Source organism: Mycothermus thermophilus (genome assembly GCF_041956435.1).
Source record: "Mycothermus thermophilus strain CBS 625.91 unplaced genomic scaffold VTJ04scaffold_4, whole genome shotgun sequence".
Lineage (NCBI taxonomy): Eukaryota > Fungi > Ascomycota > Sordariomycetes > Sordariales > Chaetomiaceae > Mycothermus > Mycothermus thermophilus.
Window position 1 is genome coordinate 548630 of NW_027191430.1, and position 18167 is coordinate 566796.

Here is an 18167-nt window from a genome sequence, read left to right on the forward strand (position 1 = left end):
AGATTCATGGCTGCGGGAAACGCCCGTCTACACTTCCACAAGGCTGAGAGCTGGACCAAGAGTCTTCCAGGACGAACTGGAAGCATACGGACCTCAGGTACGGTGATGCCCACTCCACGAGCAACCAACCTCCCGAGATCATCCTCCAAGTCTCCATGTTCTGGGAAGCGAGGTTGGTCACGCTTCCAGCACCACGCTCGTAGTGCCGGCATTTCGCGAATCTCGCCGATCGCAGCCCCCCTCCTCCTGATACAACCAAGTGATCTTACACTATGTTATCGCGGATTTTTTCACAGCCTCTTCAGCTCTTTAGCTATGCCGCTGACCTGCGTCGTCCCCGGACGGTCTAGAGGCATGTGTACCCTCCGTCCTCTCCCACATCCATATGGAAATGGGTGCCGGCTTGGGCCAACCACCCGTGGCCACCGTAGAAACAGTGTAGCCCGTACGTTTCTTGTCCGGCCAAGGTTCCGCATGGCACACACACACCACCAGGCTGCCGTCATGCGGAACATGCAGACCGACCGCCCAGCAGCCCGCCCGGGAACATGGCCTGCCGCCTCTGCCTCCCGCACTGTACTGTAGGACTAGCCTGGGTACTTCCGCAGCGGCCATAGGACCCCCTTGATTTGCTGTGCTCCCGCGGCTAATGCAAGTCTCTCCTCCCTCCCGGCCGGGAAGACTTCCCCATGGCGTGCGCTCGAGGCCGTTCTGACCGCACGCCTCCGACCATGGATGCTTGCTGCAGCACACCCGCCGATTAAAAAGGGCGGGTCACACCCCCGCTCTGTTGGTAGGTAGTGCTTACATCCTGTCTCCTGACCCCTCTCTCTTTTGCCGCGCACTCTTCTTCTGTTCTCTTTTCTCACACTTTCCCTCTTGAAGCTCACTTTGTTGAGGCAAGGTGATTGCTTGTTGCAAGAACTTTTGCCATCCGAACCTTGGTTTCGTGAGATACCTTCATACCAGATCCGAACGGACATCCCGCACCCCCGGTCCAACCCTTCATACAGGCTACCACCCCAACCAACGCTGAGGAGAGGAGCAGACCGACTCCTCACACCGTTGCAAGAATGTCGAGTTACAGCGACGACTCTACGGAACTCACCTACTCCATCCGGGAGCGCCGCGACCGCTCTCCCGGTATCCGGCTGCCCCGCGCCCCGTCTCCCCGCCGCGCTCCGGCCCCGCAGTACATCACAACCGTCACCAGAGATGCGAGGGACCACCGCCCGGTAGGCTATTACCGCGATGACCGCGACCGCACCACCATCGTCTCCGCTCGGTCCCGCTCTCGGGACCGCCGGTCTTCCCCGGGCGCCTATCGTGTCCCACACCCTCCTCCCGCGGTCATCCAGCCGCCGGCGGTGATCATCCAAAAGAACCACATTGAAGAGTCTAGCTCGTCATCGTCTGACGAGTCGGATCGCTCGTCCCGCCGCCGCCGGCGCCGCAGCCGCCGCCCCCGCAGCCGGTCTTCCAGCCGGGGCAGCTACGTCGACGACATCAAGGACAAGCTCCGGCTGCAGCAGCTGCAAGAGGAGCTGGCGCGGATCCAGCGTGACGCGAGCCGCAAGGAGGAGCAGCGCCAGATGGAGCGGTACCACAAGGAAGCCGCCGAGCTGGCGCTGGCGCGCAAGGAGCTGGAGCTGAGGCAGAAGCAGGAGGAAGAAGAACTCCGACACGACCGCTACCACGACCAGTACGAGCTCAACTACCTCAAGCGCGAGATTGCCCGCATCAAGAAGCAGGAGGACGAGATCCGCGAGTTCAAGGCGCGCGAGGAGAAGGCACGCCTCGAAAAGGACGCCGCCGAGCTGGCGCGCATCAAGAGGGAGCAGGAGGAGTCCCGCCTGCGCAAGCAGCGCGAGGAGGAGGAAGAGTATCGCAGGTACAAGGCCGAGCTGGAGCGGCGGATCAAAGCTGAGGAGGAGGAGAAGACAGCCAAGGCTCGCGAGGAGGAGGCCAAGGCCAAGGCCGCGCTGGCGGAGCTGGAGCGCATTCACGAGGAGAAGAAGAAGAAGGAGGAAGAGGAGCGCATCCGCCGCGAGATTGAGCTCAAGAAGCTCGAGGAGGAAAAGAAGGCGGCCGAGGAGGCGGCCATGAGGAAGAAGCTAGAGGAAGAGGCCATCGCGAGGTGGAAGGCAGAGGAGGCGGAGCGTAAGGCCAAGGAGGAGAAGGAAAGGGAGGAAAAGGAAAAGGAACTCCAGCGTATGTTGCAGGAACGCCTCATCAACTCGGGCCTCGACGAAAAGATCATCCAGGCCGTCATCAACAAGGAAAAGATCAAGGTTGAGGAGGAGAAGGAGGAGAAGAAGGAGGAAAAGAAGGAGGACAACACCCAGCTCGCCCGCCCGACGTACACGCGCATGTCCCTCCGCTACGTCGATATCGAGACGCTGCATTACTTCAAGCTCGACTTTGAGCGCGACGCTTCTGTACGTTTCCCCCACTTTCAGACCCGAAACCCAAAGAAAGAGAAGAGGTATATACTAACCCCGATCCCAGGACCCCTCCTACGTCCTCATCAAGCGTTGGGTCCCCGAGTGGGAACAGCAGCAGCTGTGGAACCACACGCGCATGCTGCGCGAGCAGGCCGCCACCGTCACGACCTCGTCGTCGTCCTCGCACCGCCACGACCACGTCGTGATGCTGGAGTCGGTCGGCCACCACCGCCGCCACTCGCACCGCCGGTCCGGCGAGTTCCAGTGGGTGCGCGAGAAGCCGCGCTCGAGGTCCAAGAGCCCCGGGCTGCTGATGTATTTGGCTGGTGGGAGGCCGAGGTAAATTGGTTTTGGTAGGATAAGTGGCGGCTGGTCGGTTGGAAAGGGTAGATTTGATTTGAGCTGGTATTTTGTTTGTTTTGTTGTGGTGGGACATATTTATTTACTCTCCCATTGTTTTGGTTTGCTGTGTTCTTGGATACGTGCTGTACTCTGCTCAGGAATATGCTTCTCTTTTTACATGCCTTTGGGATTCTCCGACTTCTATGGGGATTTTGACGCTCTTTTCTTGTCTTGTCTTGTTTGTTTGCCACCTGTTTGGTTGCTGGATTGTGGCGTGACCAATATTGGGAGATGGATGACTACATCAATTTGGGACATGAGCTAGGAACTTTTGTGAGACAGTGTATGTCGTTCAGGTGGTTTGGATAATATCAGAGTTTGAACTACCGTAGTATTAGATCAGATAGTGTCTTATACTGTCTTGACTAAAGGTGAGACATGCTCCATAAGACACCTGAAGCTGACTGTCGACATCCTATAACCCAAAGGAATCCTCATTGCTTCTTTGACGAGTTCTGAAATTTACTTAATTGTGTGAGTTGGTCTTTTCCGGGCATTGTACCTGGGTTGTTAGATCTCATAATCATAGTGGGTGACCAGAAGTCTCAAAACAACCTTGTTGACAGAATTGTGTTTGTTCATTCGGGGTTTATTGTACACTGTTTCCGATGTCCGAGATAATTCCCTACCCCGATACCAGATGTTATACCCAACAATGACATTAGCCACCCAAACGACACGTCTAACGTCTAACTCATACAATATACAACATGATGATATCTAGTACACGTCTAGTACAAACAAGCAACACCATTACCACTCCATCATCTTTCCTCTCCTCAGTCAAATTCATCCTTCAACTCATCCTCATCGATGACCCCAACAAACGCGTACTTCAAAAAGTGAAGCCACGTTTTGTTATGTTTCCTGTTTTTGTTTCCCTTGCCTTTCCTCTTGTTCCTCCCTCCTCTCCCTCTCCTCGGTCTGCCTCTGCGTTTCCTCATTCCCGTGACCTCATCGTGATCATCATCATCGTCGTCACCGTCGTCATCTTGGTCAGTATCGTCCTCCTCGCTCTCATCATCAGTCTCCTCATCCGTCCCTTCATCATCATCATCATCACCCTCCTCTTCCTCCTCCAACTCTCCCACCGCCTCCCCATCCTCCGCGTCCTTTCCCCTCCCCAACCCCTTCGCCATCCTCACCGCCAACCTCAAGTAACTATTCACCGTCAAATCCTTCAACCCGAGCTCCTTGTCCTTAAAAGTCGAGTACTCCACCTCAAAGAACCTCTTCCGCACACCAGCGTCCTCGACCTCATCATCATCGTCAAAAACCACCATCTGCTCCTCACCACCATCATCACCGCCACCATCACCTCCATCTCCCTTCTTCCTCTTCTTCTTCTCCTCCAGCTGCATATGAATCTTTGTGAGATTGGCAAAGTACTGCGTATACCCCATCAGCGTCAACGGCTGAGGCGAGTATGCCGGTCCAGGAGAGGCCGAGTGGGGCGGCGGGTCGGGAATGACGAGGTCCGGGTCGTGGATGGGTTTCTTTTTGCGGCCTTTGCGGCCTTTCTTCTTCTTCTTGTTGGTGGTAGCGTCATCGTCGTCGTCGGATTCGGGTTGGGGGTCGGGGTCGGAATTGTCATAGGTGAGAGAGTCGGGGTCCTCGTCATCGTAGAGGTCGTCGGGATTTGTGATAACATCTTCGTTTTCTGGGGATGGATAAAGCAAGTCGCGGCGAAGGTCGAGATGCTTCTGCTGTGAAGAGGTGGTGGTTTGTTCCCAGGCAGACTTGTCCTTCTTGAGCATCATGGCGTCTGCCCAGACCATGGCATTCTCCAGGCCCGTAATGTTGTACTCGTAGACGCGCAGAGACGGAAAGTAAGTCGGGACGACGCTGGGGCTGACCAGGGACAGATGGTACCGCTCGCCCCACGGGTCTTTGGGGTCGGGCTTCTTCTTGGGCCTCTTCTTCTTGCCCTTCTTTTTCTTCTTCTTGTTCCCGCCTTTGACGTTCTCCGTCTCAGCTGGGGGTTCCTCACCGTTGCCGCCTTTCTTCCGCGGTTCCCGGGGCGGTGGCACCAACTTGGCCCATTGGGCGCGCAGTTCCAGGAAATAGTCATCCACTCCCTGGATCGACACCCCATCGTTATCGTCGTCGTCCATGGCCAGCCGGCGTCTCAACCCACCAATCTCCTCCGGCTGCCCAATCAGGTAGTCCATCTTCACATCCTCCCGATCGCCAATCAAAAAGTGATCGATGTTCATGTGCCCGAACAAACCGCCAACAACGACATCCCGAAACCGGTCCACCCACAGCGAGTACCGCTGCCAGCACGTCTCGTCCCACAGAGCCTTGCTCGGGGTGCGGGCGGGAGGCACGTGGCCCATGAGGATAGCCTTCATGCCGCGCTCGCGCAGGAACTGTAGCTGGACGCGCAGCCACTCCATCTGCTTGTATCCGGGCTGGGTGTGGTCCGCACAGCCGTCGACGCCAGCGTTGCGGTCGAAGAAGTAGAGCGTGTTGAGGCTCACCACGGCCAGGTGGTTCGGGATCACGTCCACCAGGAACCATCCGCCAAACTCAAAGCTGTGCCGCTGCTCCTCGGGGATGAAGTGTCTCCAGATGGCCGTGTACTCGGTCAACATGCGGTTGGGGCCGGGCAGAAGAATGTTGTGCGGCAAGATGTCGTTATTGCCGAACGTGGGCACGATGGGGACGTCCAGGTCGACAAGACCGCCGCCGTTGGCGTCGAGGGTTTTGGGACCGCCTCCGCGACGGCGTCGGCTGCTGTTGCTGGCAAAAACCTCGACGAGGCGGTCGGCGATCCACTGGTTCGCGCCAAAGACCTGGTCGGCGCTGCGGGGCAGGCGCTCGTCGCGGTCGTGGCGGGCGCTGTCGCCGGTCCAGACAACAAAGTCGACCTTGTCACGGAGGTGGGCGGCGATCCAATCGAAGGTGGCGTTGACAAGCCTAATGGGGCTGTCGCACTCGGACGCGGCGGCGCCGTACCGGCCGGCCTCGCCCTTGCCGCGGTGACAGGCGCCATCGCCGTCGGTGGCGGAGTGCGCCTTGTAGAACTTGTCCGGGTGGATGTCTAGCAGGAGAGCATGTCAGCCGCGTTGGTCCTGATGTGTGAAACACAGCTTAGGGGGGTCTGTCTGACCTGTGATGTGCAGAAATCGGCCATGCAGTTTTCGCGGGGCAGCTTGTTGAACCGGCGCCTGGCTCGTTGAGACCAGTTTCTGCTGCGGGATGCCTATGACGCCATGGCACAGCAGGCCCAGAACCACGACCCCCCTCAGGAACATGAGGTATCTCGCGCTGCCGCTGCGTGTCTGGCGAGATGTTGAGGCGGGCTATCGTTGAAAAGGAAGAGCAGAGGGCATATTCCTTCAGCTCGCGGAGCCAAGTAATGTTTTAAGCGGGTTGGAAGGGCGAGGCGTGTCTGAGGTGAGCGCTGGTGTGGAACTGGGCCAAGCCGGGGTTTTTGAAGATCGGCGTGGAGCTGCTACAGGGTCTAGTGACGGAAGTGGTGGCGACCTCAACAGGACGAACCTTGATGGCCCGAGGTCTGGAGAATCCTGCCGAAAGACAGGGATACCAATGTCAGAATCCTCGAGGAACTTGGGCTCTTATCGAGCTTTGAGTTTACAGTCATGGGGTGCTCAATATGGCTATTTATCCCCCCAACCCTCAGGCAGGTTAACCATTCCAGGTCCCAAGTTTGACACGAGAATTATCCCAGCAAGTCCGAGCTGTAGTTTTGAGGAGATCAAGCTTTGCCTAGAAGTAATACCTAGACAGGAGGCCATCCCCAAGCTTACGGTGTAATTGGAGCTCAATGACTCAGGCACTTCCCCAGACGGAGTTGGCTGAGACATGAATCATCAGGTGCGTTGACGTGAGGGTGGAAGCGGCAGCGTTTGATTCCAAGCGCATGGTCCGCCGAAGACAGTAATCGTTACTGTATCCCAAGCCAATTCGCACCGTATCCGATAACATAAGCCCTGGAATTTTCCCAACCTCGATGGAATCTTCCTTTTTTCTTTTCCTCGTCCAATACATCAGCATGCAACCAGCGCCGCATCTACGGACTCCTGCTCCCCGTGTCCGGTGATTGCTCATTGCTAGTTGCTAGAGTGAACAGCCGTGTGTTTGAGGGAATTCAGAGCATATCGCGCTGATGCTTTCCTATGTTACCCGGCCACATTCTTCTACTTTTCATCAGGCATCATCATGGTGAGCATTTCAGACAGAGGCAACCTCGCAAGTATGATAGAACGTATGATAATCTATCCTGCTCCTAGGTATCTGAGCATTCTATGATATAGGAAAACACTTGGTACCCCAACCCACTGCCTGCCAATCTGCTTGCGCCGTCCATTCTAGTGAAATAGCCAAATCCCAACCACCAAACTTTTGGAAAAGAGACAAGATACCCTCCCATGTGTCCGTCTGAGAGCCCTTCTATCAGTCTATCACCCTTCCCCCTTTCCATCCCGACCTATCTTCGCAGCCTAAGGGCGTCTGCCCCCAAAAAGCGCTCCAATTCCGGTCAACCAAGCCCCATCCTCATCCTCCCCGTCTCGACGGCCACTTCTCTCTGACACAACCTCACCGTCACCCAAATTCTCCTCAACCACCGACCCCTCTTCAGCCCTCATCGAATTATCCGACTCTGAGCTATCCCTACTCTCCCTCAAAAATCTTTCCACATCCCGCCTTCTCAACCCATGGGTCACCGGCGGGCGGGGGGTCGTCTCCCGGCTGGAACTCGTCGTCGAACCCGACGAAGAATCCGAACCAACTGACCCAACCGAACCAGCCCGAGCCGAAATCGTCGCCGCCGCCGACGACAACGACGACGAACGGACCTCACTCTCCGCCTCCTCGTCCTCCTCCACCTCTCTCCCACTCGACCACGAACCCCGCGTCGCACCAACCGTCGACAATGACGACGACGACCTCCTCCCCCAACCCGGACCTAGACCCGGGCCAGGAAGTGGGACAGGAACAGGCGACGGCGACCTGCCACCCTCGCCTCTCCAATGAAACACCCCGCCTCCGCCGCGCCAATTCGACGGGTCCGCTTCCCCGTACGCCGGGCCAGGACCATGACCAGCTGCTACCGCTAGCACGTCGTCGACGGAAGCGGCGGCAACGGGGCTCTGCCACCCGTCGGGGGGCGTGAGGCTCAGCGTCGGGGTTGCGATGCTCCCCACTGGCCCCGGTGGCCCCAGCAGTGGTGGGGATTGCACGCGTGACGGAATGGAGGTGGCATTGGAGATTGTCGAGGTGCGCGACGGGAGGGAGAAGAGGGCGGTAGAGCGGCGGGAGAGGAGGGTTGTGGAGGAGGAGGTTGTGGAGGTGTTGGAGGTTGTGGTGAGCGTTCGTTGGGGTGGGGGGGAGTGGGATGGAGGTGGGTGGGTGAGGAGAGGTGTTGTTATGGTTGCGGTTGGGGTTGTTGTTGTTGTGGATGGGCTGGCATCGGCGGCAGCAGCAGCAGCAGCAGCAGCAGTGGTTGCGCTTTGAGCTTGGTTTGGGCTTGAGGTGGCGGGCGTGGTTGACTCGGCGGCAGTGGTGGTGATGGGTGCCGGGTTTGGCACAACCACCGGGGCTGGAGCGGGAGTTGGGGTTACGGCCAGGGTAAGAGCCGTGGCAGGGGCAGGGGTGACAACCTCCGGGCTGGCGGCTCTTGACGGAAGATTCGGCTGGTCTGCGACAGGGTGAGGACCTGTCGGGACCGTTGCGGCAGCTGTCGGTGTCTCAACTGCCGCCGGTGAGGTCTGGTCCCGAGACGGAGGTTGCGCCGGCGTCAGACGGCCGTCACTGAGAGGAGGTTTAACATCCGGCTCAGTGGTGGTGATGGTGATGGTGCTGCTGCTGCTGCTGGTGGTGGTGACAGGGGCTGGAAGAGCCCCGCGCTCATGCCCGCCACGGGGCCGTCCGCAGCAGCGAAGAGAACAAAATGCCAGGAGAAGGAGAAGCAGGAAAACACCGACGGGTATGAAGTTGCCATGGATGATGGAACTTAGAATAAAGGGTAGCATTGTTGCTTATTGTTGTTCAACTGCTTGCTGTTCTGGGTCTGGAGTGGTGTATAGGCCATGTCTGAGAGTGCGAAAGTCTGTCTAAACATCCCACCTTCTGTCACGAAGTCAGGGGAAACCGCCTGGCTTTTAAATGTTCTGCACTAACACACACAACACACACACACACACCTGGACTCTTCGCACGCCCTTACTATTGCAGGGACAAAACGGTCAAAAATCTGTTGACTTTTCCTTGGCTTTTCGCAGCCTGATCGTCCACCGGAGAGCCCGCAGATGAAAAGGAGGGTCACTTGGGAGCGTCGAGCGCAGACTTTCCCAAGCTGGAAGAACCTGGAACCGAAACACCACCATCTGACGGCAAAACCTCCTGGCTCTGGCGACACCAGACATCAACTTGGCGAGCCTGAGCATTCCGGAACCCATCCGCGGAGACCATCAGCCACGACGGTTGCTGTTCCGGGACGAGGCTGGCCACGTCAGCCAACTTCCCGTTGAAGCCGATAGTCCATTGTCGAGCACAGAACAGCCACAGCAGGCTCGGGAAAGCGTTCTAACCCCCTGGACTGATCTGTCTTCCGTCACCCGGACCGGGTTGGTGCTGGCGTGGGGTTGAGGACAGCTAGGGAACTCTGACGTCAGTGATCGAGAGCTGAGTGAGCTGAGCAGGTAAGGCGAACGCCCCCCTTGTCATGTTTGTCATGCCTTAGGCTGGGCTGTGCCAGGCGAGTTGAGCCACCGAGAACTTCAGGTCAAGCGTCCGATGTGCCTGCCGGTGCGTGGCTCGCTCCAATCAGCGATGACATGACCATGTGGCTTGATGGACCACGCGGATGCCTGATTTCATGGCTTGCAGCTACGGAGTTGGGTGGTGAAGCCTGAGGTGTCCGGCGTGCTACCGCGGGAGCGAAGGTAGATGATGGTGGGGTGGAAAGAGCGTTGATTCGATGTGATCGGCTGTCCACCATCAACCCAAACACCCGAGCACGAGCGGTGCGTTGTTTTGGAAACGACAAAGAGGGTGTCATCGAGACTCCAGCGCCTTCCCATCTTGAGAATCGGAGATCGGGGCTGCTGCTGTTCGGTTTGGCTCCCTCACTTGACCTGTGTGCTGCTGCTGCTGCTGCTGCTGCCGTCGTGCCGTCCGACGGCGTGACGGTCACAATGAGGCTCGACCGTGCTGCAACAGCATGGCGACGGCCCGTCGAGGGCTCGCCGAGATTCTGACTCGCCGGCCTGAGATCGAGACAAACATGCTGGCCATTTCTAAGCTCGTTACACAGGATGCATGTTCCCCGTCACATTGATTGATTGGGCCTGAGAAGGCTGGTGGGGGGGAACCTAGAAGAGGGGGATTGGCGACCCAGCACATACATACATACGTAGTAGCTCCGTCAGCTGTGGGAAGCTGGGAAGGTCAGCGACGCAGGCATGGAAGCTTAACACTAGCAAGAAGCTTGTCACATCGCCAGTACCCGACGACACGACGCAGCACGGTTTGTTTGTGTTGTCGTCGAACCAAGCATGGCACGGCATGGGCCGTGTGGCATTTACTATCAGTAGGTGGTCTGTTGTCTGTTGGTTTTGCATCGCGGCCACGGCGGCCACGGCGGCAGATGGGATTCTCCGCATGGTGGTTAACGTTGCTACCCTCATGATACCCACAACTCCTACCACCGTAGTGTCTGCTGGGCAGCGCAAGACCCATCTGCACTATCGGTAGGCTGGCTGCCCACAGCGGCAGCGGGGTTGCCCAATCGCTTTCAGTGCCACACCGTTACAAGGCCGAGAGCGTGGAATGGGGCACGACTCGACAGAACCTACTTCTGGGCAAAGAGCCGTTGCAAAAACCGGGCCAGAGGCTGCAGGGAGTCACAGTGCTGATGCATGGCCTTTGCGCTCTGCCGGGTTGCTAGTTACTGCCGTAGGAAACTGGTCGGCGGGTGGCTGGGGATTGGTGGTAACGGTCAGGTAGGGCCGGCGCCGGAACCATGGCGCGAATCGCCGCGCGATAACATTTGGTGTTAGCGGTCCACGAAACAGTCGCGCGACTTTCTACGAACTACCGTAGTACCACGAGTCATAACCGCGTCCAAAACAGTGTTTCTATGAATGGGCTGGCCTGCACGGCGGGATGCTGTCCCTTCAATCTCGTCGGCGTGTTCACCCCGCAGCATTCTAGCGGAGCGAGCGAATCAGCTGATGACGGACACAGCGCAGACGGAACGGCGGGACCAGGACGATAGAAGGACGGATGTGCTGCAATCGGACAGGCGGCCATGGCAGGGTGGGATCGCATGTCGGCAGAGATGGCGCCTGGCTCGCTGGGCCGGTCCTGCAGCCGCGCGCGCAGCTTGATAGTACTAGCTCAACAGCTGCTCAGGTGAGGGAGGTAGAAGAAGCAAGTGAGGAGGATGATACATACTATATTACAATCCTGTGGACCTACGTTAGGGATGGAAAGACGGGGCACCGCAGCTGGAGCGAAGGAGGTGCGGGAGGGGAGCGAGGGCGGCGGCCGTGATGGTGGTGACATTCATTCATCCTCCCGTCCGGGTGTTCCGTTTCGTGGGTCTGGGCCTGAGGTTGATCACTTTTATCCGCCCTCAAGCTGGAACTTGGCGATGATGGCGAGGGAGAGGAGGAAGGCGGCTGCTAGGTTCCAGGTTCCCATCTTCCATCTCCGGTGATGGATGCTGTGTCTTGGAAAGGTATCGCTGGACTCTCCTGTGTAAGTAAAAAAGACCGGGCCATGGCGACGAACCACCCCATCACAAGGGAATTGTTGCGCATAGGTTCGCGATGAGCGGGGAGGCATGCAGCACTAGGATCCAGCAGTCCAACGCAACCTCGTCCAACAACGGACAGACGACTTGTGTGTTGAGGTTTCTCCCCATGTTTGCGTCTTTTGCCCTTCTCCAACCTCTCCAACGGTTGTCGAGGTCTTGTCCGCCAAGATCCGACGCTAGGCTGGGTCAGGTAAAGCGCCGAGTCCCTGCTCTCTTCTACAACTGGCTGTGGCCAATTGTGGGGCAACCGGGCGTCCAGTCAAAGTGCGTCGCCGAGTGGCAGTTTCCCGTCGTGATGGGCCGCGCGGGGGAAGAGGGAAAGAGGCGTCTGGGATGCGTGGAGATGGGAAGGATCCATGATAAGGACTGCCGCAAGAAACGCGTCTTGCTCACCTTCCATCTCGGACATTCAAAACACATCCAATCTGCACGGGACCATTCGTAGAAGTACAGTCCTTAGGTACTGTACCTACTACACAGTCGAAACCTGGGTATAGCAACGCGGGCTGGGACCTGCTTCCAGGTTTGGGCAGTCTTTGGTAGCGGATGACACCTCGTCATCTCTCATCAGCCGAGGAAGGCGGTCGGCGGAGAATGGAGCTCCAGGCCCCAGAGCTCCCGCCGTTGCCGTCGAATGCGCCTGCGCTGCGCTCCGTCTGCACTTGCAACGATTGACAATTGCAGCAGTCTTGGCCCGGCCCCAGCGAGGCTACTGGGCTGGGAAGGTGCGAGCTACCAGCCCGTGCTTCGGTAATCAACCGCCTCGACACGGGGAGCTCCAGGTCGAGCTTTCCCGTCCTTTTGGTCCGGTCCTTTGTCCACCTATCTCGTTGCTGGTCGCTGCTGCCCTGCCCGCCGCCTGCTGAGAGGTGCAGCGTGCTGTGGCCCCACCTTTAGGTCCCTGGCTTCTCCAATTGACAAGCCCTTGCTCTTGTGCCGGGGCCTGGGGATCGTCAACCTGAATTATTTCGACGCCAGCAAAAGAAATCCACCTTCTCTCGGCCATCGCCAGTTCTCCCCCCGACTTTCCGGCCCCGTCTCGCCACTGTCGTCCTGCCGGAAAACGGGGAAACGCAGAAACGCGGACGCACACCGTGGGGAGCAGCTGTACACAGAGAAACGGCCACACACGTGCGTATCTTTTCTCTTCGCCGACGCCTGGACGCGACATTCAGTCACTTACTTCTCCTCACTCACACCTGCACCCACATGTGTCAAGCAGCTGCAATTCCCTCATCCGCCTAACTTCCGCCAACGGTCCAATCGTCGCCAGCCCTACCGCTCGTCTCTCTTCCCATTGTCAACTCTGACCGAGGCTGAGGGGCAGCCTTTTCATGGGGCCTATTGGCACCAAGCTCCAACTCCAGCTCTGCACCGCCGACATCTCTGTTTGACCTGGCTCGTCCCGAGCTCGAGTCCAACCAGCTCCAAACGTACCCATTTATCCTCGCGCAGCCGCGTAGCCGCGCAGTGCGCTATGGTCTTGTGATGCAGCCAGGTTGCCGCAGATCCCCAGAAAGAGTCGCTTACGATGTTGTTGCGCCTCCTGGTCCGATAGTATTGTCGCCTTGTCGTTGATGCGCAAAGGAGCTGTCTCGGGCCACACCGTGCACAAACTGTCCCATGCTGGGCAACTCACCACTCCCCTCCGTCTTGGTCCGAAAGTTTTCGAGAGCTGGCAAGCTCGGGCTGCCGACGTCTTTCAGCCTCGCCGACGCTGAGTTCCAACTTGGCTCGGGTCGTCGCTAGCTGCAACCTGTATTCCTTTCCGGTTCGAGGCGTCGCCCGGGTCTTCTCGCCGTCAACGCTGCCGCGGTGCCTGTGCCGCGCCCCACCGCGCCGCCTTCACTCCGTCCCGAGGCTGCGCAAGAGACCCGTACTCCACCTCGCCGCCCCGTGCTCCGGCGCCCTCCATGGCATCCGAGAACCCCCCACTCCCGGCAGGACCGCTGCCACCACCTCCTCCCCCTCCGCCGATCCCGTCCATGGTTTCTCGGCCGGACCGCGATGCTTCTTTGCCTGCCCCACCACCACCCATCATGCCTGCGCCTCACCCGTCTGGCGCCCCGACTGCGCCAGCCTCTGCCCAGCACCATCCCTACGATCCCTCTTTGGAGTCTACCATTAAGCAGTTACTGGACCAGCAAGCCGAGATTGAGACAAGGCTAGCTGCCCTCCTGCCCCAAAAGTATGGCCCCAACATCAAGTTGGAGTTGGAAATGCTGCGCCACAAACTCCGTGTCCTGCAAGCATATGCCCATGATCACCGTGAGCAACACCCCTAGATCCCCTTCCGCTTCTTCCGTTTCAACACGGGCTCAAGCCTTGACTTGCCCAGCCACAGCTGACTGTTTTGGATAGAGCTTGCCACCACTGTCCTGTCCGAAGTAGAGGAGGCCCGGGCATTACAGTATCAGTGCGAGTGCATCGAAGCCGCTTGTGTCGAGCAAGGTGGGTTCTTATCTCCCAACCCACGATCGTCGCGTCTAACTAACTCGTCTTCAGGCATCGATATCCAAGACCCCAGGTTTCTTGATATCTTAAAATATCATTACTACCGGGACCAGGCCCCTAATGGATATGCTGCCTGGCTCGACAGGAACATCGGCCATTACGATCCCGTGGCCCGGGCTTTCCGGTTGAGAGACAGTCTCCCCCTTGGGCCCCGCAACCACCACTCGTTCAAGTGCTGGGATGATCGGTGCATGCATTACATTTATGGCTACCCGCATCGTGACGACCGAGACCAGCACTCCAAGGAGCATGTCACCCCACGAAAACGAGATTCGGGTCTCTCCATTAGGAGCACACCGCCGCTGTCTTTTGCCGAGCATCCGCAGCGAAGCCATGGTCCCGAGTACAGCAAGCACTCGAGCTCCCCCATGTATCTTCCTCGGCCTGCCGCGACATATCCACTTGGCCCTGTTGCGGCTGCTAGTCACGGAAAGGACTATCGAGACTCTATGAGGAGTTACTCATTCATCTCCGATTATACGCCAGCGCCTCGCAACTCGATTGACGCAGAAGTCGACCCTTTGCTCCCTCCTTTAAAGCGCAGCCGAGTGGGACAGCCCCGGCTCGAATCGATCGAAGAGCTTCGTTTGCTTCGCGATATTGGGCCATGCTTGCAGTGCAGAGTGACACACAAGGCAGTATGTGACTAGCTACTCCCCTTTTCGTCTCTGAGCCTTGCTAACCGTACAAGTGTGACTCCAATGACCCCTGCCGCCTCTGCCCGGACACAGCAAACCTTCCAGGAAACGAATTTTGGAGGACGCTCGGTTGCCAACGAGGTCCCCTTACCTCCTTCGTTGATGTCATGCTCCCAAGTATGCCAAGCATCCTTCTTGATATTTTCTGAACTCGTCGGTTTGAGCTGACACTGGACAGCATTTTTGGCCCCTCGTCATGTTCAGACCCCTTTGACCTCCCCGCTCGCCGTCCGCCGCAGCACCAACGAGTTCCTTGAAAGGTCTTATGCCATCCCTCAGGAGACGGCTCGGATGGTCAAGGCGAATTTGGATTTCGATGATGGGTTTTGGTGGACCGATGACCTCTCCCACCTGCCTCCCAACAGCCCCTCCCGCGCCTCCTTCCGCAAGGAGGCCATCGACCGGCCTCCACCCTGCCTCGCAGTCCTCGCGGCCAGCTCGAACATGGCCGGTGTCCTCTACAACTTCTGGCAGCTCTTGAAGTGGACTGGTGCGCTGTCCGAGTCCCGGGATGCCGAGATCACCAAGTTCCTTGTCCTGTACCGTGCCAAGCTGTTGCTGCGCGAAACCCTGTTCTTCGACCTACAGCAACCCGACTCGGCGATCCAAAGAGAACCCAGCAGCGCGGCACCGCTTATCGTTTACGATGAATCCGACTCCAACGGGCGCTTCAGCGTCCTCCACAATTGTATGGTTGAGTTCTTGCAGTCGTTCGACAACAAGGTTGCTCGGCAGGTTCCGTTCCAGGACCCCAAGAGTTGGGTTGCAGACTTCATGGCCCTCTGCATCTTCAGCGTGGTCAAGACGATCCTCGTTGACAAGGCTGCCCAGGCTCGTCATGGTCCAGCGCCTCAACCCTCCCTCCTTGCCATGCACGCCGTGTACAAAGCCCTCGTCAGTGCGTTCGCATGGTCCTCTCCCATGTTGCTGGATGAACCAGCAAGGGATGTGGCCCCGGAGGATCGCGAACTGCTGCTTTCTATCGGCACAGTATTGGGCAGAAGTGCGTGGTCGGACCGCGGCATTCAGTCATCCAAAGACTTCCTGATGCAGCTTGGCAACGATGAGCTCAACCAGTCGGGTTACTTCAACGGGTTTATCCGCCAGCGGACGCCGACGAGGCAGGGCTCGTTCTCTTTGCCCCCCATCACAAGACCCCCTCCTGAGGAGTCCCGGAAGCCGCTGCCTGACATGCGACCTCTCATAACCAGTTGGGGTCCGACTGGCCCCGGGCAATCCGACAAGGAGCTCTACATTTTCAAGAACGAACCCGAGCGCATGCTTACATCTCCGCAAACTATCGAGCCGACGAGACGCTACACGATCTCTGGGAGCCCGACATACCCCGGTGGACAATCCGAGCGTGGTGGGCACACATCGCCTGTAGCGACGCCGAGGATACGTGCGGCATATCAACGGCCTACGGTACGGAGAGTCTTTTGCACCAAGTGCAACGAGTATCCGGAGGGCTTCCGCGGCGAACACGAACTACGTCGCCACAACGACGCCAAGCATGCTGCGCTGGTGAAGCGATGGGTTTGCACCCAGCCGTCAGATCCCCCCAGCTCACCGCAGCCCGTGATCCCCTTGTCAAAATGCAAAGCCTGCGTCAACCAAAAACGGTACGGCGCATACTACAATGCCGCCGCCCACCTGAGGAGGGCCCATTTTAATCCACACCGCGGCGGAAAGGCGAGCGGTGACTGGCCACCCATGGCGGTCCTCAAAGATTGGATGCGCGAGGTGAGGCAGTCGATCGATGCTCCAGATCAGGACGACGCCTCGAGTGGAGATGAGGACGCGCAGGATTACAAGACAGTCCAGGAGTACACGCCACCGTCGCTGGGCCCTCCGTCTGGCCAGGAAGCTCCTCGCTTGGCACCGGCCCCTCCATTTTCGTATCAAACACCCGGAGGACCGCTGTTGGCACCCACGCCTTCTTCTCTTGACCGTTTCAACGCTGCGGCTCCGCCCCAGCCTCCGTTGCCTCCCGGCGGGGGCATGACCCCTTTTTCGGTGCCTCCTTCTAGCGTGAGGCGGGAAGAGCATTCATCGTCAGGAACCTCGACGGCCACTCGCAGCCGGTGTCCCCACCCAGACTGTGGCCGCGTATTTAAGGATCTCGCAGCTCATATGCTGACTCATCAAGAAGAACGACCCGAGAAATGTCCCATCGAGACATGCGAGTACCACATCAAGGGCTTCGCTCGAAAGTATGACAAGAACCGCCACGCCCTCACGCACTACAAGGGGACTATGGTGTGTCCGTTCTGTCCTGGAGCTGGGACACCATACGAAAAGGCGTTCAACCGAGCAGATGTCTTCAAGCGGCATCTCACTGCTGTGCACAATGTCGAGCAGACTCCTCCTAACAGCAGAAAGCTGGTGTTGCCAATGGGACCCAGACCAGGAGGCGTCGGAGCCAAGTGCAACATTTGCCAGAGCCAGTTCGGAACGGCTCAAGAGTTCTATGAGCACCTGGATGACTGCGTACTGAATGTGATCGCCCCGTCCACACCCAAAAACGCAGGCAGCTCAAGCGGCAGCGCCACGAGGAAAGACTCGGCGGCGAGGACGCCCACAACAGCAGGCACGGACAGGGGGAAAGACGCCGAGTTCGAGACGGAAAGACGTGACTCACAGGAAGCCACTCAAAGTCAAAGCGAGAGGCGCGAGCCGGGCGCGGAGACGCCACGACAGGTTGTGGGCCACAAACGCAGCGCCAGCGAGCTCCACGGGTCAGCCATCAGTGAGGCAGGCCATACAGGACATGGCGAGCCCGACCCAAAACGCCAGGCTCGGGACAACATCCGAGAAGATCATCCGCGTGAGGAACGACGGGAATCACACCCCCGCCGTGATGATCAAATTCTATCTCCTCCAGGTCATGCTCCAGCGCAAAGCCACTCAGCCGAGCCTCCACGTGAACGGAAAGAACCTGAGGAGAACCACAAGGCTGAAGAGCCAGCAGCAGCTTCGACGGCGGCCTCGTCTTCTCGAAAAGATGAACCGGGGAACACCGACCCAGAAGGGAGGGACAGGAGCATCGGCATAAGCCACCACTCACAAGCCTCGAACCAGCAGCCGTCGTCAGTCAAGGAGGGTACCCACCCCGGAAGCAGCGTTGGCGCCGGCCCCGGTGGCGAAGCGAAACGCCCACTGCTACCTCCTGAAGTGGCGCTGGGGTCGCCCGCGGCAGATGGGGTGGATCCAGCCTCATGACGTGCCCTCTCTCTTCCCTGTCCCTTCACTTATGAGAGAGGGATGAGCCGGAGGAAGGGCGAGTGACAATGTGGCTGTTGATTGAGCCACGGGAGG

At 58.4% G+C, this 18167-nt stretch overlaps 4 protein-coding genes across 4 annotated transcripts; 2 read left to right on the top strand and 2 right to left on the bottom strand.

The window, feature by feature from the left end:
- Positions 1–1073: 1073 nt before the first annotated feature.
- Positions 1074–2787, top strand: VTJ04DRAFT_5903 (uncharacterized protein; the record flags this gene model as incomplete). The annotated part of the gene is made up of 2 exons (XM_069364069.1): positions 1074–2438; positions 2509–2787. 2 exons carry the CDS (start codon positions 1074–1076, stop codon positions 2785–2787), a joined length of 1644 nt encoding a protein of 547 aa, XP_069217932.1.
- Positions 2788–3625: 838 nt separating this feature from the next.
- VTJ04DRAFT_5904 (uncharacterized protein) lies at positions 3626–6106 on the bottom strand (the record flags this gene model as incomplete). Its single annotated transcript, XM_069364070.1, has 2 exons — positions 3626–5892; positions 5962–6106. The coding sequence occupies 2 exons, from the start codon at positions 6104–6106 to the stop codon at positions 3626–3628; spliced, it is 2412 nt and encodes an 803-aa protein (XP_069217933.1).
- Positions 6107–7487: 1381 nt separating this feature from the next.
- Positions 7488–8848, bottom strand: VTJ04DRAFT_5905 (uncharacterized protein; the record flags this gene model as incomplete). The annotated part of the gene is made up of 2 exons (XM_069364071.1): positions 7488–7672; positions 7783–8848. The coding sequence occupies 2 exons, from the start codon at positions 8846–8848 to the stop codon at positions 7488–7490; spliced, it is 1251 nt and encodes a 416-aa protein (XP_069217934.1).
- A 4702-nt stretch (positions 8849–13550) lies between these two features.
- On the top strand, positions 13551–18071 carry VTJ04DRAFT_5906 (uncharacterized protein; the record flags this gene model as incomplete). The annotated part of the gene is made up of 5 exons (XM_069364072.1): positions 13551–13905; positions 13999–14088; positions 14143–14789; positions 14843–14966; positions 15028–18071. The coding sequence occupies 5 exons, from the start codon at positions 13551–13553 to the stop codon at positions 18069–18071; spliced, it is 4260 nt and encodes a 1419-aa protein (XP_069217935.1).
- Positions 18072–18167: the final 96 nt, after the last annotated feature.